The following is a 15,335-nucleotide window of genomic DNA, read 5'->3' on the forward strand; positions in this document are numbered from 1 at the left end:
TTTTTGTATGTGCCATTTTTCTTTTCCTTAGCACCGGCGAATAAGATAGTATCATAGTGCACACTTATGATATCTCAAAAGCGCAATCTTAAGAAGAGAGAGGATCATTAACTAATTATTAGAAACTAAAATATTTTGATAGATCAACATGAAGAAAAGCTATGAGGATCAAACCCCAGAAATGAGAAAATGTAAAAGAAAAAAGATAGGCGAATCTAATGCGAGAAGTCAGACGGTGAACCTGGTTCACCATCGTGTTCTAGAAATGTCGGAGTTGTGCATGAGAAGAGCGATGATGACCTCCTGTGCTTCTTTAACTTGACACCAAATAAGAAAGACCGTAGTGGTATTCTTGCTCGGTGGGTTCTTTGTTTAGTTGCTGAAAGTCCGAGCTCTTCATCCATTTTTAATAGTATTTTCTCAATGTCGTCTCTGAGTACGTTCACGCGCTCCCAGCCTGCCTGCAGCTCATTTGAAACTTTGCTGCTTTCCTGTTTCATATTAAGAATCTCACCTTGAAATTTAGCTGCCTGATATTGGTTAAGTTGAGCCTCTTCTTCTCCTTTGGCTAATTCTTCTTGAATACTGCTCAAAGCTGCACATCTACTCTGTAGTTCATCTTTAAGTACTGAATTGGTTTCTAACCATAATGTTAGTTCTGTTTGTATCTCTTTCAAGTGTCGGTATATTGGTCGAGCTTCTGACATTATGCATTGACCTTTGCTGCTTTCTTCGAGCTTTGATAACTCTGCCTTTAAGTCCTGGATTGAGTTTTGATACTTCTGTATTTGATGAAATGAGCTGCTAAATCTCAACCAAAACTCTAGGTTTTCTTCTAGCAGTGAGTCGATTTCTGAACGGAGTTTTTCTTCCATAGCTGAGGTAACCTGTAGCGAATTGACATTTCTAATCTCATTTGGAGTTGATAGCTTTATATCTTCTTCCGCTGATGCTTGGCTCATTAGTTCTACATGGTGTTCGTGTTCAGAATCGTACATTCGCTGAGGTGAACTTATCGTTGAATGGTTTGTGTCGGGAATGCTAGGTGCTTGTATCATGCTCTCAGGGGACCTTGGACGGTTTTCATCTTCACTTTTCCTGATAGAATTTGTTTTCCGTAAAACGTGAATCTCGTCGTCTCTTATAGCAATAGCATTCTTCAATTCTCTTATCTGCAACGCCAACTCAAAAAACCCATCTCGGTTTTTCTTTTCCACGTCACCCAGTCTCTTCTTTACCTCTTTATAGTTGCGCAGGACTAAAATATACTCCTGCACTAGATGTTTTTCTCTGTCTACTAATCCTCCAGCTAACAGATTACTCCAGTTTGGCTGATCTTCTTCTTCTGCATCAGTTCCCACTTCATCTAGCATATTGTCAAGAACAGTGCTCGTCCCTTGAGGCATTTGTCTTAGCTGAGAATCAGATCGCTTGTCTTCAGAAGAATTGCTGACAGCTGAAGCATCATCTCTCTTGTCATAGTCTGTTCCAGCATCAGTAGAAGCTTCAGTTTCTTGGACGTCGTGAAAGTCCTCACTGGGTTTCACATTTTTTAATTTTTCCGACAAATGATCAATGTTACAAGTTGCTTGCGCGACATCTACTTGAAGGTTGTCGGTTTTCTCTTTGACACTTTGGTTTAGGCTTTTTACTCTTTGCAGCTCTTCCTCCAACTCTTTTATCTTATTGCTCATAGTCTCCGTATTTTCCATCAGAACCTCTTTCTCCGTCTCCAGGGTTTTAATGCGTTCCTGGAATCCATCTGCTTCTGATCTCAATACAGTCACAAGAGCATTTTGAGACGAGACTTCTGTTTCCAACCGAATAACTGTTTCAACAAGATCATCGATTTTTTCCGCTAGTTGCATCACAGTAAATGATGAATTACCCTCTGCTTGAAGCTCTTTCTTCAGCTTCTGCCGCAACAATTCTCTATCTAGCCGATCCAAATCTTCCGATTCTGCCTCTTGTTCATCATACGGCACACGCAAGCCTGTTCGATCATATTGAAATTCACTTCGAATATTTGTGAACTTGTCGATGAGATCCTTAACTCTTCTGTTCTCCATTTTAACCTCTTCAGCTGATAGCTCTTGTTTCTCTTGCAGTTTAACCAATGTATCTTTACATGATTTCAGAGCTGTGGCGGCCATCAAAGTTCGAGCTTCGTTATCATCTAAAGCTTTAACAATACCGTACTCATCTTCTAAACTGTTGACTCTTGCTTGCATATCAGTTATCTGGCTATCGATTCCGTTACATTTTGCAGAACAACGTTCATATATGCTTTGAATAAACTCCCTTTCAGTCTGTAGTGCTAAAATATCCTTTTGAATCTTATCGATTTCCTCCGTCGCCTCCTCACGCGTAAGGCCTGAATCTGGAGGAGCAGCAGCGCTAGCAATTTTACCTAGTGACTGTTCCTTCCTCGAAAAGAACATGGACTGGCTCCGAAAATCCTTGATTGGCGTAGTTGGGACTTTCGGAATGTTTGCGTTAGATGACTTGTTTGCATCTTCAGGAGACGCGGAAGCTGCTGAATTGTGTCCTTCATAATAATCATCATCAATTGCGTATTGAATCTGTTCAGGAAATACAGCTGCAATGGTGCGGTTTGCACTTTGCATATCTTTTGACAGATGATCATATCTCTCTGCTAATGCTCGATATGATCGGTAAGCTTCTTCCACTTGACCTATAAGCTCTGGCCTCTTCTTGTAGTACATTTCAACTCTCTGAGCAAATGAATCTCCCTTATTTTCAATGAGTTTGAGCATACTTGCAACTCTCTCATCCATATCTGCAATTTTTCAAAAAAGAAATTATAAAGTTCCTGATACACATAGAAAAACATCTCAAAAATCCTAAGTTATTAGTCAACGAATAATGTCAAAGACAAATCTATCCTAAGCAAACGGGGGTCTAGCTCAATTGATACTTAAGTCGTGTTTTAGGGTTGCCGGAAAAAAACAATCAAAAGGGCTGTATTTGCCAGAGAATTCTCAAATTCCTGAACTTTTTAAGTCTTAGTCCTTAATGGCTCCGCTGGCAACTAGATCAACGCGCTATGGCTATAAGAGAAGCTCGCGATGAGCTCTAGTTGTAGCCAATTAATCAAAATAGACAAAGAAATCTTACCATTGTGCCAAAACTTAACCTCAAATCACATGAAGATAAATAGCAAATGATTTTAGCAAATTTTCAAATATGAAAATGAGAAAAGTTTGTACCTTGTAGATTATCTTCAAGCCATTTAGATTGCTTTGTCCTGATGTGGCTAGCCCACCACCATGAGTATGCATTGCTAGCTGCTCTTTGCAGCATTTCTCAGTTCCTATTTCTTAAAAATGTAATACATTCAATTCATTACAGAAAAGAGCAATTTTTTCATTTTCAAGATTGAACACAGAAAAAAAAAACACAAATGTTTTTGTTTTTTTTTGTTTTTTTTTGTGAAGATACCTCAAATGATGGAGGGGAGGGTATTTAGGATCATGTAACAACCTCAACATAATATAGGGATTTTAGAGTCTTGATTTGCCAGGTTGGTAAAACCAGAATAAAATGTAGAATGTACCTTCTGTTTTGTTTGATTTTAAGGTGAAATTCTTTAATTGATTTTTGTTACAGCATGGTTTTTAGAATTTGTGATGTGGTTAGTTACTTTATTTCTTACATAGCATTACTATTTATAGTTTCTGACTTGGAAGATTGTTTTGCTGAAAACTCCGCCTATTTTGTTCCTATCTTGAGTTGGTGACTTTTGTTAAAAATATATATTAATTATTAACTATATATAAAAAATCGAGAACGAATGATATATCGCAGGGCTCTAGTATTAAAATGTGTGACACATATGTAGTATGATATTAATATGAAATAAAAATTTACAAGCAGAAAACTTGATGATTGATATGGAAGAGCTAGCAAGAAAAGCCACATGCATTTATCTCATATACTACTATTTACAAGCTCTTAAAATAAAATTTTGGTTTATCTAATTATTCCTTCTTGGCCAATTTTGATTTAGATCAAAAATTATTTTCTATCTTAATATCTTAATTTTATTAGATCTGTCCTAATCAAAATTAAGAATATTATTTTTAATCGTTGGAGATGAAATTGTTTTTTGCGATGCAAGCGACTTGGATCTCTAAAACAATTAAATTCACCATCTTACAACGGATTTCACCAAATATCAGTATATTTTGCGTCAGTATAGATGATGTCTTTAATGTTAAAGAGAAGAAATATGTCACAGAAGATGTGATTAGGGACTTTAACGATGAAGTTATAGCTGCTAACTGTAGCAGTCGTGCGATTAAAGTTAGTAGTATCATGGCAAGCTAAACTAATCTAATTCTCTTTATTTTAAAGGTTGTAATAGATGCCTTCAACAACAACTATTTGCTTTTTAATATTATCAGTTTGATAGCACATGACTACTTTAACTTAATTGAGATGCATATATGTGGTTTTAATTACGATAGAAAATCTCATGTGGTAGCATATGACTATTTTAATTTATCTAATTGGTTGGGGTATGTCTTTCCGATTATCAAATTCTATGTGCTGGCTGATCAATCAACTTTTAATTAATAGAACTTTTTATTTTATTTTTTTTAAAAAGAAAAAAAATTGAAATCTCCTTATTCATGCAACTGTTTTGAAAATTATCAATTTTAATTACCGTATTGGATGCAGCCAATGTTTATTTGTATTCAAGAATTCGTTGATATTTCCTAATTTATGTTTAGAAATTTATCAATTGAATTTTTTTTGACAAGATAAAATCTTTTAGATTAGCTCACAACTTTAACAGTTGCAATCATAAAGTTAAAAAAAAATTGAAGACTCGTGATATAAAACAAAAGGCTTGATACATAGTTTGACTCCTGAATTTGTATTCTTTTATGCATCTAATCTCTAAATTTAACGTTTCACCTATCGAAACTCTAAATTTGTTAAATAATCCGATTTGACCCCTGAACTTGATAAAAATGTATATCTTGAATGCCTCCGTGTCCACCTGTCACTTGAAATATTTTAGAAGAAATTGTGTAGCAAGGGTTCAATATTTACGTATTTATCAAATTCAGGGGTCAAATCGGATTATTTAACAAGTTCAGAAATTCAATAGGTGAGACGTTAAGTTTAGGAGTTAGATGGGTAAAAGAGTACAAGTTCAGGGGTCTTAAAATAAAATGCTTATGCTCCACGTACATACCATGATCGCACATGCACATTATAGACCTTTCAAAATGATGAATTATATAAGGGATTGAAATTTTTGAACATGAGGGCTCATGTTCAATAAATTTACACTACAAAATAAATGGTGCTGATAAAAAAGTTTCAGTTTTAATTATATGAATTTATACCATTCATTTATAATTTATACCATTCATTTTGTAATGAATGGTGTAAATTCGTGGGTTTTTGACGGATATGTGCCTACGGGCTTTTGAAAATTACAATTTCGTACCTGTATGGGAATTAATCCCAGATTTGTGCCTGGGTCCACGTCATCCGCGATTTAATATTGCGGATGATGTTGCCATCCGCGATATTAAATCGCGGATGATAGTAAGTAAGGTTAATCTCTCGATTAACCTTACTTAAATGCCATTCGCGATTCAATATCGCGGATGGCATTTACAGATTCCCTGCCATTGGCAGGGAATCTGTTGACAAATTTACAATTACATTTGTTTACAAATTTACAATTACATTTTCTACTTTCTATATATTTACCGATTACTGTTTTCCCTTGTATAGCGTGATCTGGCGGAGATGGTCCACGTCCGGAGATCTAGCCGTGACTCCATAATTGGGTCCGCTGCACGCAGTTCACAAATGGCGTACATGGAGGATCGTCGGGATGTCACTCTTCCACCGCCTGAGCCAGCAGTCCCGGCATTTGTACTGCCTCCTCTCCCTCCTTTGACGGTTGACTTGGATTCCATTCACGGTCGTCGTAGACAACGGCCTACACCACGCCAGCCTTGCCAGCGGCCAGATCAGCCTATACCGCCCCCTGTGTACTATCATTACGATGCAGGAGAGAGCTCGCAGACGCGACAGAACTATTGCGGGCCTACTCAGTTTCAGGGTGACGGTTCACAGTTTCAGCAGCACTCGCAGGTATTGCGTACTTTATTATGTTTTTTTGCATAATAGTTTCACTTTATTTTAAAATACAAGTTAATAAATGTTGATTCTTATATTTTTAATTTTATTCTTTATTACAGGTCCCTCCGACCTCATCGTTTCCGGTACCACCGTCATCCGGCCGTTCTTTTACTCCTCTGAACAGACGCCGTATACCACTCCTCTGACAGAGCCGGCTCAGTATCGACAGGCTACACCACCCCCATTTTAGGCACCTCAGCATGGTCAACCTTCTACCCCCTCTGATCAGGGTTACCGGCCCGTGTTTTCTTGGCTCGATCAACCGTCAGCGTCACATTCGCGTCCCTCCCCTTCCACCCCGGTCGCGGATCCGTCGCAGATGTTTTTTTTCGATATCAGAGGCTTGGTTGAATAGTCCAGGTCTCGGGGAGGGGGGCTCTTTCGAGGCGTTACAGTCCGGTAGTATTCAGTTTTCGGGTCCGTCCTTCAGCCTCCTTCCGCAGTCACAGGAGGCACCGACTACTGCACCGGCTGCAGATGATCAGGAGCTATCCCTAGACGATGATCACGAGAGCGAGGGCGCGCCAGGTGACAGACCAGATGATAGACAGTATCGCGATCTTACTGAGAGCAGTCTGCGCCGCAGGCAAGATATGGGGTACGATATGAGGACTCAACTGGAGAAGAACACTAGATATCGAGATTATTTATGATTTTGTTGTTTTAAGTAAAACACTATCAACTTTGTAATCCTACTTTATTTTATCGACTTTGTAATTATATTATTTGTGCAATTTATAATTTTTACTTTATTTTATCGACTTTATAATTATATTATTTGTGCAATTTATAATTTTTGTATAAACTAGTAAAAATATACAAAATAATATATAATGCTAACTAAAATACAGTTTTTATGTTTTATTAGAATTTTATTAAATTACGGAATTTATTTCATAAATTAAAATACGGAATTTATTTCATAAATTAAAATACGGAATTTATTTTATAAAAAAAAAATTAAAGAAAATGATGGGGTAACCCAATTATTGTCTCTCCCCAATCATTGGGGAGACAGATTACTGTCTCCCCAATGATTGGGGAGAGATGCCATCCGCGATATTAAATCGCGGATGGCATTAATTGGGGTTAATTACCCCAATTAGTGCTGTTAACATCATCCGCGATTTAATATCGCGGATGGCAACGTCATTCGCGATATTAAATCGCGGATGATGTGGGCCCAGGCACAAATTTGGGATTAATTTTCATACAGGCACCAAAATATAATTTTTAAAAGTCCGTAGGCACAGATCCGTCAAAAACCCTAAATTCGTGAACATGACCCCTCATATTCAATTGAACATAAGAGAATCCCAATCCTTATATAAGTGTTGGAGCTATATCAAATTCGATTCATCAAGAAAAGGATAAAATCAGCGCAAGAATCTAGTACGAACTAAAACAGTACCACCAAAACAATTGGATTTTTCAAAAATCAATGCGAGTGAAGTCCAAATCAGAAATATTCACAGAGAAAACAAACTATAATTAGAAAACAATAAAACTATGTCAAAACACATTAAAAACAAGCAAAACTCCACAAGGGAACATTTTATTGAAAAAAGAGAGGCGATACGGTAATTCTTCGGCCAAAAGCCGAAGGTCACCACCGCCTACCTCCCTCAAGAACAAGCCTTGGTCTTAGAACGTTTGCAGTCCAGTTCTCAAAATTAGGAATGTGCAAAAATTGAATTGAAACGCAAAAAATGGAATCAAATCCAAAAAAACTAAACTAAATTGAAAAGTAAGTCAAATGGATTCCGTTTTATTTGAAAAAAGATTGAAATCCTGATAAAATCGATATAGTTCAGTTTGACAATGCTACTGTACATTCAAAAAATACAATTCAGAATGCAAGCAAAATCCGCACATGGTATCTCACCGTGTTGGCAGAGAAGCAAGCAGATTACATACTAAATAATTTACATGAATTTATACAATGGTCCTTTAATTTATGTACATATTTATTTCAATTACACCAAGAAAATGAAGCACCAACCTGCTTCTATGATAAGTACATTACAGTGAGTGCTATTTACATCAAAGAATTGGAAACACACAGACATACACCATGTCATTTTTTTCTTAATACTTTACATGGCAGAACAGTCGCATTAAGCGTAGATAGCTGTAGAGAGGAGGAGAAAATGCCTTCCAAGTCGAGCAATGATATATGAAATCAAGACTATTTTTAGAGCTTGACCCTCATCATTCTTTCATCCTCATTGATCTCTGCTTGATCCGCACCTTAACAATGCAAGCAGGAGCCCCTATCCCATCCTCTTCAGCAGGAATTAATGAATTATATGCCATCATTTTTGTATTTTTTCATTTTTTTTGTCTTTTTACTCTTTTCGGCGATCTATATACAAAATCTTTTCATGTTAGATCAACGGCATGAACCAAATTTCAGCAGTTCTGGAGCGATGACAGCCACTCTTCCATAGACTTTTTGCTCTCTGTAAATTGAAGGTAAAGGAAAAAAGAAAATCAGCCTCTTAATTGTATTGCTTCAACAACTTGACAAATGCCTATTGCAATCAACATACATAAAGACAAATATTTAAGACTGTAAATTCAGACTGAAATGATGCTTCACTAATTCATCAACTGAAAATAATCTCATACACAGGAAATAGAAACTATAGACTAACACCGAGATATTTCCGAATGGCGTGAGAGCAGATAAGCTCACCCGAGTTAAAGCGATAAGAAAGACCATGATGTATAATGAGTAGCAACGTTTATTTTGGCATAAAATATTTTCAGAGGAAGCCCCATCAACGTGCATGGCTCATCTAATCTAAGTGCAGATCCAAAATAACCACAATGCAAGGAACTGGTCATGCAAGTTCACAAATCCTAAGCACCTGATAAATGCTGTAGGCTGGTTCCGGTAAATGACCTCGGTGTTTAATTGTAAGTATAGTTTCATAAACTGAGGTGTAAAAATCAGAACCACAATTGTAGGCTTAACTAAGATTGAAGTGCCTAACACCAGCGGCATGAAGCCATATGAATGCTAATTTTGAGACTCAAAACTCAACTTCTAGTTGCAGCACCTCTGGCTGCACAGGTTGTTTTGGATGGTTAAAAGAAGCCATATGCATGATAAATACAAGTGTTTCCAAAATTTTAATTTACATGTCAATTGCCTGGACTATGGTTTAGAGAATTAAATAGCACATCTAGTGATTGAGAAAGAGGAATGGTCAAATACACTGTGATCATACTAAAGACCTGTCGAAAGCTCAGACTGACCAAGAGATTTCCAACTCGACTACCCTACATTTATGGGTTGAACTTTAAAGGGCTCTCTAAAACCACCACATTACAGTTAAGCTACATATAAAAGACAAAAGAAGTCCCTATAGTTCTGAATGCTAGCTTATACCAAACAAATACTCATGCCATTACACATCCATCTTGCACATAACTAACAGAAAACCGAACGATCTTGAGCACAAGTAAATATATTTATTAATGGGATAATAACACTTACGGTTAGAGAAACCATTTTGAATGTTGATAATAGCACCAAACATATTGTCCTTTGAATCCTCGAACACTTTGTCTTGAGCATGTCCATAACATGGGACCAATACAGCAAAACTATTATCAATGTCTTCATCAGACTGAAATCCAGCTCCATGAGGCTCTAACCATCCAATGGAATAATCCGAATCATCAGACTCAGACCCTGAAACACAGCCACCATCAGAAGGCACAATAACAACATCATATTCCCTATCAATTTTCCTTTCTTCTCGACTGTGCCATTTTCGTTTAACCCTTCTAGACGAAGAAGATACGTTAGTCCCACGAACTAAAGGAAATTTCAAATTATCCGATTCCCACAAGTCTGAATCAGGTCTAGAATTTAAATTAGATGAATTAGAGATTTTAGGCTCCTTATGTTTTCCACTCCATAGCCACCAAGACAGATTTGTAAATGCCACAGCCATTGCAAATACTTCTTTCTTCCTGTAAAAATAAGAAAAAAATGAAGATTAGCACCACATAATACCTGAGAACCCCCAAGAAAAAGCTGTACAACAAAGAGGTACAAAGCTATAATTTTCTTTTATTCACCAAACTACAAACCTAAACAAACATCAAGAAAACGCCTGAGTTTAGGTTATGATGAAAGAAGAAGCAATTAAAAGGAAACAATTTTTTTTTGAAAAAGTTTGAATTGCTTATCCCATTCTTTTCTCTCTTGAGTCACCCCATTTTAATGACCCCAACAACTTAAGAAAACACTGTCAAATACATTGAATCAGGACTACACATAAACTAACATCTCTCAACAACAGCTAATCTAGCTTGGCAAATTAAACACAAAACACTAAACAAAATTTCCATTAAAATCGGATATAAATTGAAAATATAAATAATAATCCAAAAATAGATCAATCAACCCACAAAATAATTAAGAAAATACACAAAACTATATAATCCAATTTTTTTTAAAAAAAATCAGCCCTTTTCCCAATTTTAGCTTCTGGGCTTTTATTAGAACCCGAATTCCAAAATAAAACAGCCAAACAGATAAAAACTTGACATTGAAACATGGAATATTTGAAGAGATTCAAAAGGCAAACTCAAAAACAAGAATTAAAATGTAGATACCTTAAAGTACAAATTTGGAATACAAAACCTACTTTTTTTATCCCTAATCTCCTTCTAAATGCGTAATTATATATAAATTTCAATCTCCAGAGCAAGGTAATTAATTAACACGGAAAAGTGGGCAGATTTTACAGAGAAAATTGAAAGGAGGTGATGAGCAATACTGTTTCTTTAACAACTCCTTTTTGTATTATCTAGTTTATGATTATAAAACTCAAGATTCTTTAAGAAATGCAATCTCTGCCATACACGTGTAAATAGTGGGAATGGGAGAGGTTAAGTGTTACTGTAGGTGTGGATGTAGATGAATATAGGTGATAGACGAGAATGCCAGGTCAGAGAAGGGGGCTGTGGCCGGTAAAAATAATGATGACGTGGCATGTGGAGGAGATGAATAATACGTGTACGTGTGGTTGAAGTAACTTATTACCAATTTCTGGCTGCTCTCTTCTCTTCTTCCGGGCATTACATAAATTCATTTAAAACGTTTTACTTATAACAATTAATATAAATTGTGCGACAAGTTAAAGAATATTCTGAAATTACTTTAATAATAAAAAGTAAAACACAATATTAGTAGCAGTAAAAAATTACAAAATAATGATAAATATACTTATTAAACAATTAAATTTAAAATAAACAATTATTGTCCATTTTGATCCTCGTAAATAAATATAGAAAACAAAGTTACTTAAACGCTTTAATAACTATATTTTCTTATTTTCTCTTTATAGTTAATTTTTTTGTGATATGTTTACAATTTACATTGAATGATGCATGTGAAGGCTTGGCCTAACGGCCCAAGTCCTTCCATTGCGTATGAGGTCGGGGGTTCGAACCCCCGTACTTCCTCAGGCCGTGATTTGTCTGGTTTAATTTAAAAAATGCATATTAATTCCCTGTTAACCCCTGCTAACAATTAACATAGTATAAATCTCTATCTCCTGATAAAAAAAAAACATTGAATGATGATAATAGACTGTGTGTTATTTATATTTTTAGAATCAAATTCAATTTATTATCTTATATTTAAATTTTAGTGTTTTTATTTTTTATTCTCTTCAAATTCTTAAATATTAAATAATTGAATTTTTATAAAAAAAAAAGTTCAGTTAATTGATATTAATATCAATATATGATTAGTTTCTGAAATTTACAAAAAAAAAAAGTAATACTTTTAGTTTAATATTAAGGATAATGGTTATCTTTCAATTAAAATATTAAGTTCAATTTTATCCAAAAGTCATTCCTATAAATTGGTGCCAGGTGATAAAGCATATATTTATAAAATATATTTTATATTACATAGTTTTAAGGTAAAATACAATATCTATCCATAATTTTAATTATTATTTTTTAAATATAATAATATAATATATTTTAAATATCGTATCATATATATGCCCTTTATCTTTTTTATGGTATATTGATAAACATGCTAACATTATGAGCAGATATAGACATTTTTTTTATTAATTTTTGGATTCTTATAATGCAATACAAACAATTTTGCTCATAACAAATAATTAACATAACATAAATCCAAAATCACCATCATTATTATCACTTGCACCACTAATTAAGTTGCAATCATATCCATTAGATAATTGCCACATCACATTGCACATATGTAAATAGTTAAGTTTTAATTAAGTTTCTTAATTTCTCCTCCACAACTCTTGTGACAGTGACAAAATTAAGACACTTGTTTGGTAAGTTTATCAATCTTCCACATGTAAAGGAGTCCAATAATTTTTCTGATTTTTGTTTATAAAAACATCTAATTATGTGATTAAGACTTGTTTTGATCAGGATCTTTGATTCTATCACCCAATAGGCAAGGACAAATTTGGGTTACATCAACAAAATCAAGGGTGCACATGGCAGTTTATTTTTTGGTGATAATGACACATGCAATATTTAAATGTTGCAAATAATTTTGTCATTTCTAAAAGTTTGTTGTGATGAATAGGGAATATATGGTAAGTTATTGAAATGAAAAATATATTACATGGACCTACAACTTACCAAATCTTATTATATAATCCTCAATTATTTGAGGCTCTATGTTTTGATAACTACATGTTGGTTTTGTTTCCAAATTAATAGTAGTTTTATAAATTGTATTGATCTCCATAATTTTATAAGATACTGAACTTACTATTCACTCTTGCATAGTAGATATGCATTTTCACCATCATGACAATATAAATGTTTTTTTTTTATGAATTCTAGTAAAACTAAAATTTTCAAACTTAAAACTCTAGAAACAATTTTAATGAGCAAGTCACTCATGAATAAAAAGAGGAATAAGATGGTGGCATTTCAAGAAATTTGTTGCTTCCAAGATTTTTTCAAGAAAGAACATTAAGGCATGTATATTGTATTGCACCAATAGGCAATATTTGAACTCACACCAATGGTTTCTCAAGAGAGATAGAATATCACACAACTTTTATGAAAGGGTGTAAGAGTTTGTTAGATAAAGTTAAACAAGCAACATTTCCTTGTATGCTAAGCTTATATTATAAAAAACATAGGAAGGGACATTAAACAATTAACATAAATTGTGATTTAATGAATCCAAATCATAAAAAACAAAACTATTTCATTCAATAGCCACTAAATTTTCATTTTAGTCATATAGTATTAAAATATTTGGATCATTGAAGATTGTAATCCAACTGATTAGAGGTATGCATCTGTCGCTAGCAAAATTACTAAAATTATTTAATTCAAAATAAAAATAAAAAATAAACCAAATTAAATATAAAATTTGATCAAGTTTGATTTATTTTAACCAAAATACAAAAATATTATTTCTTATAATAATTAAAGATTAAAAATATAAAGTAAGAAATATTAAATTTAGTTATCAAAACTAAACCATAATGTGTTATATATTTTAACTATCTAAACATATAAAAAAAAGAAAAATATATTATATATAAATATCATTTATTTTTATTTTTTATTTTTAAAATTATAACCAAACCGAACATAAATTTTTAAAATCTAAGTCAAAACTGACTATTTTTAGTTTGATCCGGTTCGATCAGGTGCAGACATCTAATCCAAATGAGAAAAATTGAGAAATACCTAACTTATACAACAATAATTAGACAATTACGGGGCTATCTTTCAAAATTAAAAATTATCATGTCCATCTTTTATTTTTCAAAATTAACTTTTCTAAATTAGCAAAATACGATATTATTTAACAAGGTAAGTTTCACTTGATAATCAAATCTTCTCCTACAATCTCTATAAAAATCAAATTTTAAGATTACAATTAAAATCTTTCAAAAAGCTGAACAATCCAGATTTTGCTGTCAAAGAAGAAATTCTGCCGACGCACAAATCACCACCAGTTGAACAGATTTGTCTCCGTTTTTTGGAAGCCATCGTTGCCGCTGCCGCTGAGAGAAACACTATTAATGCTGAAGAAAAAAACCAGTGCAGCCATGAGTGAAATACAGAGCCGCCATTATTGGAGATCCTGATTTAATTTTATGTTGTCTGTATGGCTGCCAAAGATTTTAGATCTGAAGATGAATGAAACGATAGTGTTTTGGCTAATGATTCTAATTTTCAAAGGCTCCATAATTGTCATGTACATCTTAAAAAGCATTCTTTCATAGAAAAATGAGTTACTGAGGTGTTTGAAGAAAGCATTGTCGGTAGTGGTCTGATTTTGATATTGCACTCTTGGTGTTTGAAGAAATGCCTATGAGAATTTGTATTGTTTCTGGTGTTGGTCAACCAATGGTTAATATTGAGTAAACTGTTGCTTAACTTGTTGGTAAACTTGAATTGTGTATTGTGAATATATCGTTAGTAAATTGTTGGTAAACTTGAATTGTGTATTTAAAACAAATTGTACCTTTTAAAAAATTATTAATTTTACTTTTAATCGCTAATAAATATATAGTCTATTAACTAGTTATCTAATGGTCGACCGAACGATGACCAATTATATACTGAATTAGTAGATTGTTAATAAACTTGAATTTTGTATTTTAAACATACCTTTTAAATAAATTATTAATTTTATTTTTTACTCCATTAATGAACTGTGAGTAAAACACTAATAAAATTATAGTCTATTAATTAGTTATCTAATGGTCAACCAATCGATGACCAACTATAAGCTGAATTAAACTAGTTCATTAGTGTTTTAAAAGTTAACCAAAAGCTGATCAAATGTTATACATACTAACAAAACGATTTATTTATTGGTTTACCAATATAATACCAATTGTACAATTAATAGTATATAAAATATTTAATTTAATAAAATATAATACAATAAAATAAACAAAATTCATCAACACTTTATTATACCAAACAATAACCAACTATGTGCTAAAAAATTGTGAATTAATTAATTAACACACAATTTAACTAATTGAAGTTCTCATTCTATCTATGATAAAGACGTATAGCTAATAAACTCATAATACATTACAATCTTAACTTAACACTATATTGCAAACTATGGTATAATG

At 33.5% G+C, this 15,335-nt stretch overlaps 3 protein-coding genes across 4 annotated transcripts; 1 reads left to right on the forward strand and 2 right to left on the reverse strand.

Moving 5' to 3' along the window:
* Window positions 1-88: 88 nt before the first annotated feature.
* LOC126664867 (protein NETWORKED 2A) lies at window positions 89-3,657 on the reverse strand. The gene is made up of 2 exons (XM_050357465.2): window positions 3,231-3,657; window positions 89-2,800 (listed from the first exon to the last, which is right to left on the reverse strand). Exons 1-2 carry the CDS (start codon window positions 3,322-3,324, stop codon window positions 216-218), a joined length of 2,679 nt encoding a protein of 892 aa, XP_050213422.1. The 5' UTR covers window positions 3,325-3,657; the 3' UTR covers window positions 89-215.
* A 2,081-nt stretch (window positions 3,658-5,738) lies between these two features.
* Window positions 5,739-6,843, forward strand: LOC130015271 (uncharacterized). Its single transcript, XM_056105054.1, has 2 exons — window positions 5,739-6,144; window positions 6,252-6,843. Exons 1-2 carry the CDS (start codon window positions 5,794-5,796, stop codon window positions 6,336-6,338), a joined length of 438 nt encoding a protein of 145 aa, XP_055961029.1. The 5' UTR covers window positions 5,739-5,793; the 3' UTR covers window positions 6,339-6,843.
* Window positions 6,844-8,081: 1,238 nt separating this feature from the next.
* On the reverse strand, window positions 8,082-11,009 carry LOC126664875 (uncharacterized). Of its 2 annotated transcripts, none has more exons than XM_050357479.2 (3): window positions 10,828-11,009; window positions 9,698-10,179; window positions 8,082-8,654 (listed from the first exon to the last, which is right to left on the reverse strand). In XM_050357479.2, the coding sequence occupies exons 2-3, from the start codon at window positions 10,158-10,160 to the stop codon at window positions 8,605-8,607; spliced, it is 513 nt and encodes a 170-aa protein (XP_050213436.1). In that variant the 5' UTR covers window positions 10,161-10,179; window positions 10,828-11,009; the 3' UTR covers window positions 8,082-8,604. The 2 variants fall into 2 exon arrangements, with proteins under 2 accessions (XP_050213436.1, XP_050213437.1); XM_050357480.2 differs by lacking the exon at window positions 10,828-11,009 and adding an exon at window positions 10,300-10,794.
* Window positions 11,010-15,335: the final 4,326 nt, after the last annotated feature.

The sequence above is a fragment of the Mercurialis annua genome, linkage group LG1-X (assembly GCF_937616625.2).
Source record: "Mercurialis annua linkage group LG1-X, ddMerAnnu1.2, whole genome shotgun sequence".
Taxonomy (NCBI): Eukaryota; Viridiplantae; Streptophyta; class Magnoliopsida; order Malpighiales; family Euphorbiaceae; genus Mercurialis; species Mercurialis annua.

Excerpts from the sequence above, each read along its gene's own strand:
- LOC126664867 (XM_050357465.2), bottom strand. The coding sequence starts at position 3,324 with ATGCTGCAAAGAGCAGCTAGCAATGCATACTCATGGTGGTGGGCTAGC. Across the intron at positions 2,801-3,230 it reads GCTTGAAGATAATCTACAAG|ATATGGATGAGAGAGTTGCA; the intron begins GTACAAACTTTT and ends GAAAAATTGCAG.
- LOC130015271 (XM_056105054.1), top strand. The coding sequence starts at position 5,794 with ATGGTCCACGTCCGGAGATCTAGCCGTGACTCCATAATTGGGTCCGCT. Across the intron at positions 6,145-6,251 it reads AGTTTCAGCAGCACTCGCAG|GTCCCTCCGACCTCATCGTT; the intron begins GTATTGCGTACT and ends TCTTTATTACAG.
- LOC126664875 (XM_050357479.2), bottom strand. The coding sequence starts at position 10,160 with ATGGCTGTGGCATTTACAAATCTGTCTTGGTGGCTATGGAGTGGAAAA. Across the intron at positions 8,655-9,697 it reads TCAAAATGGTTTCTCTAACC|AGAGCAAAAAGTCTATGGAA; the intron begins GTAAGTGTTATT and ends TTCAATTTACAG.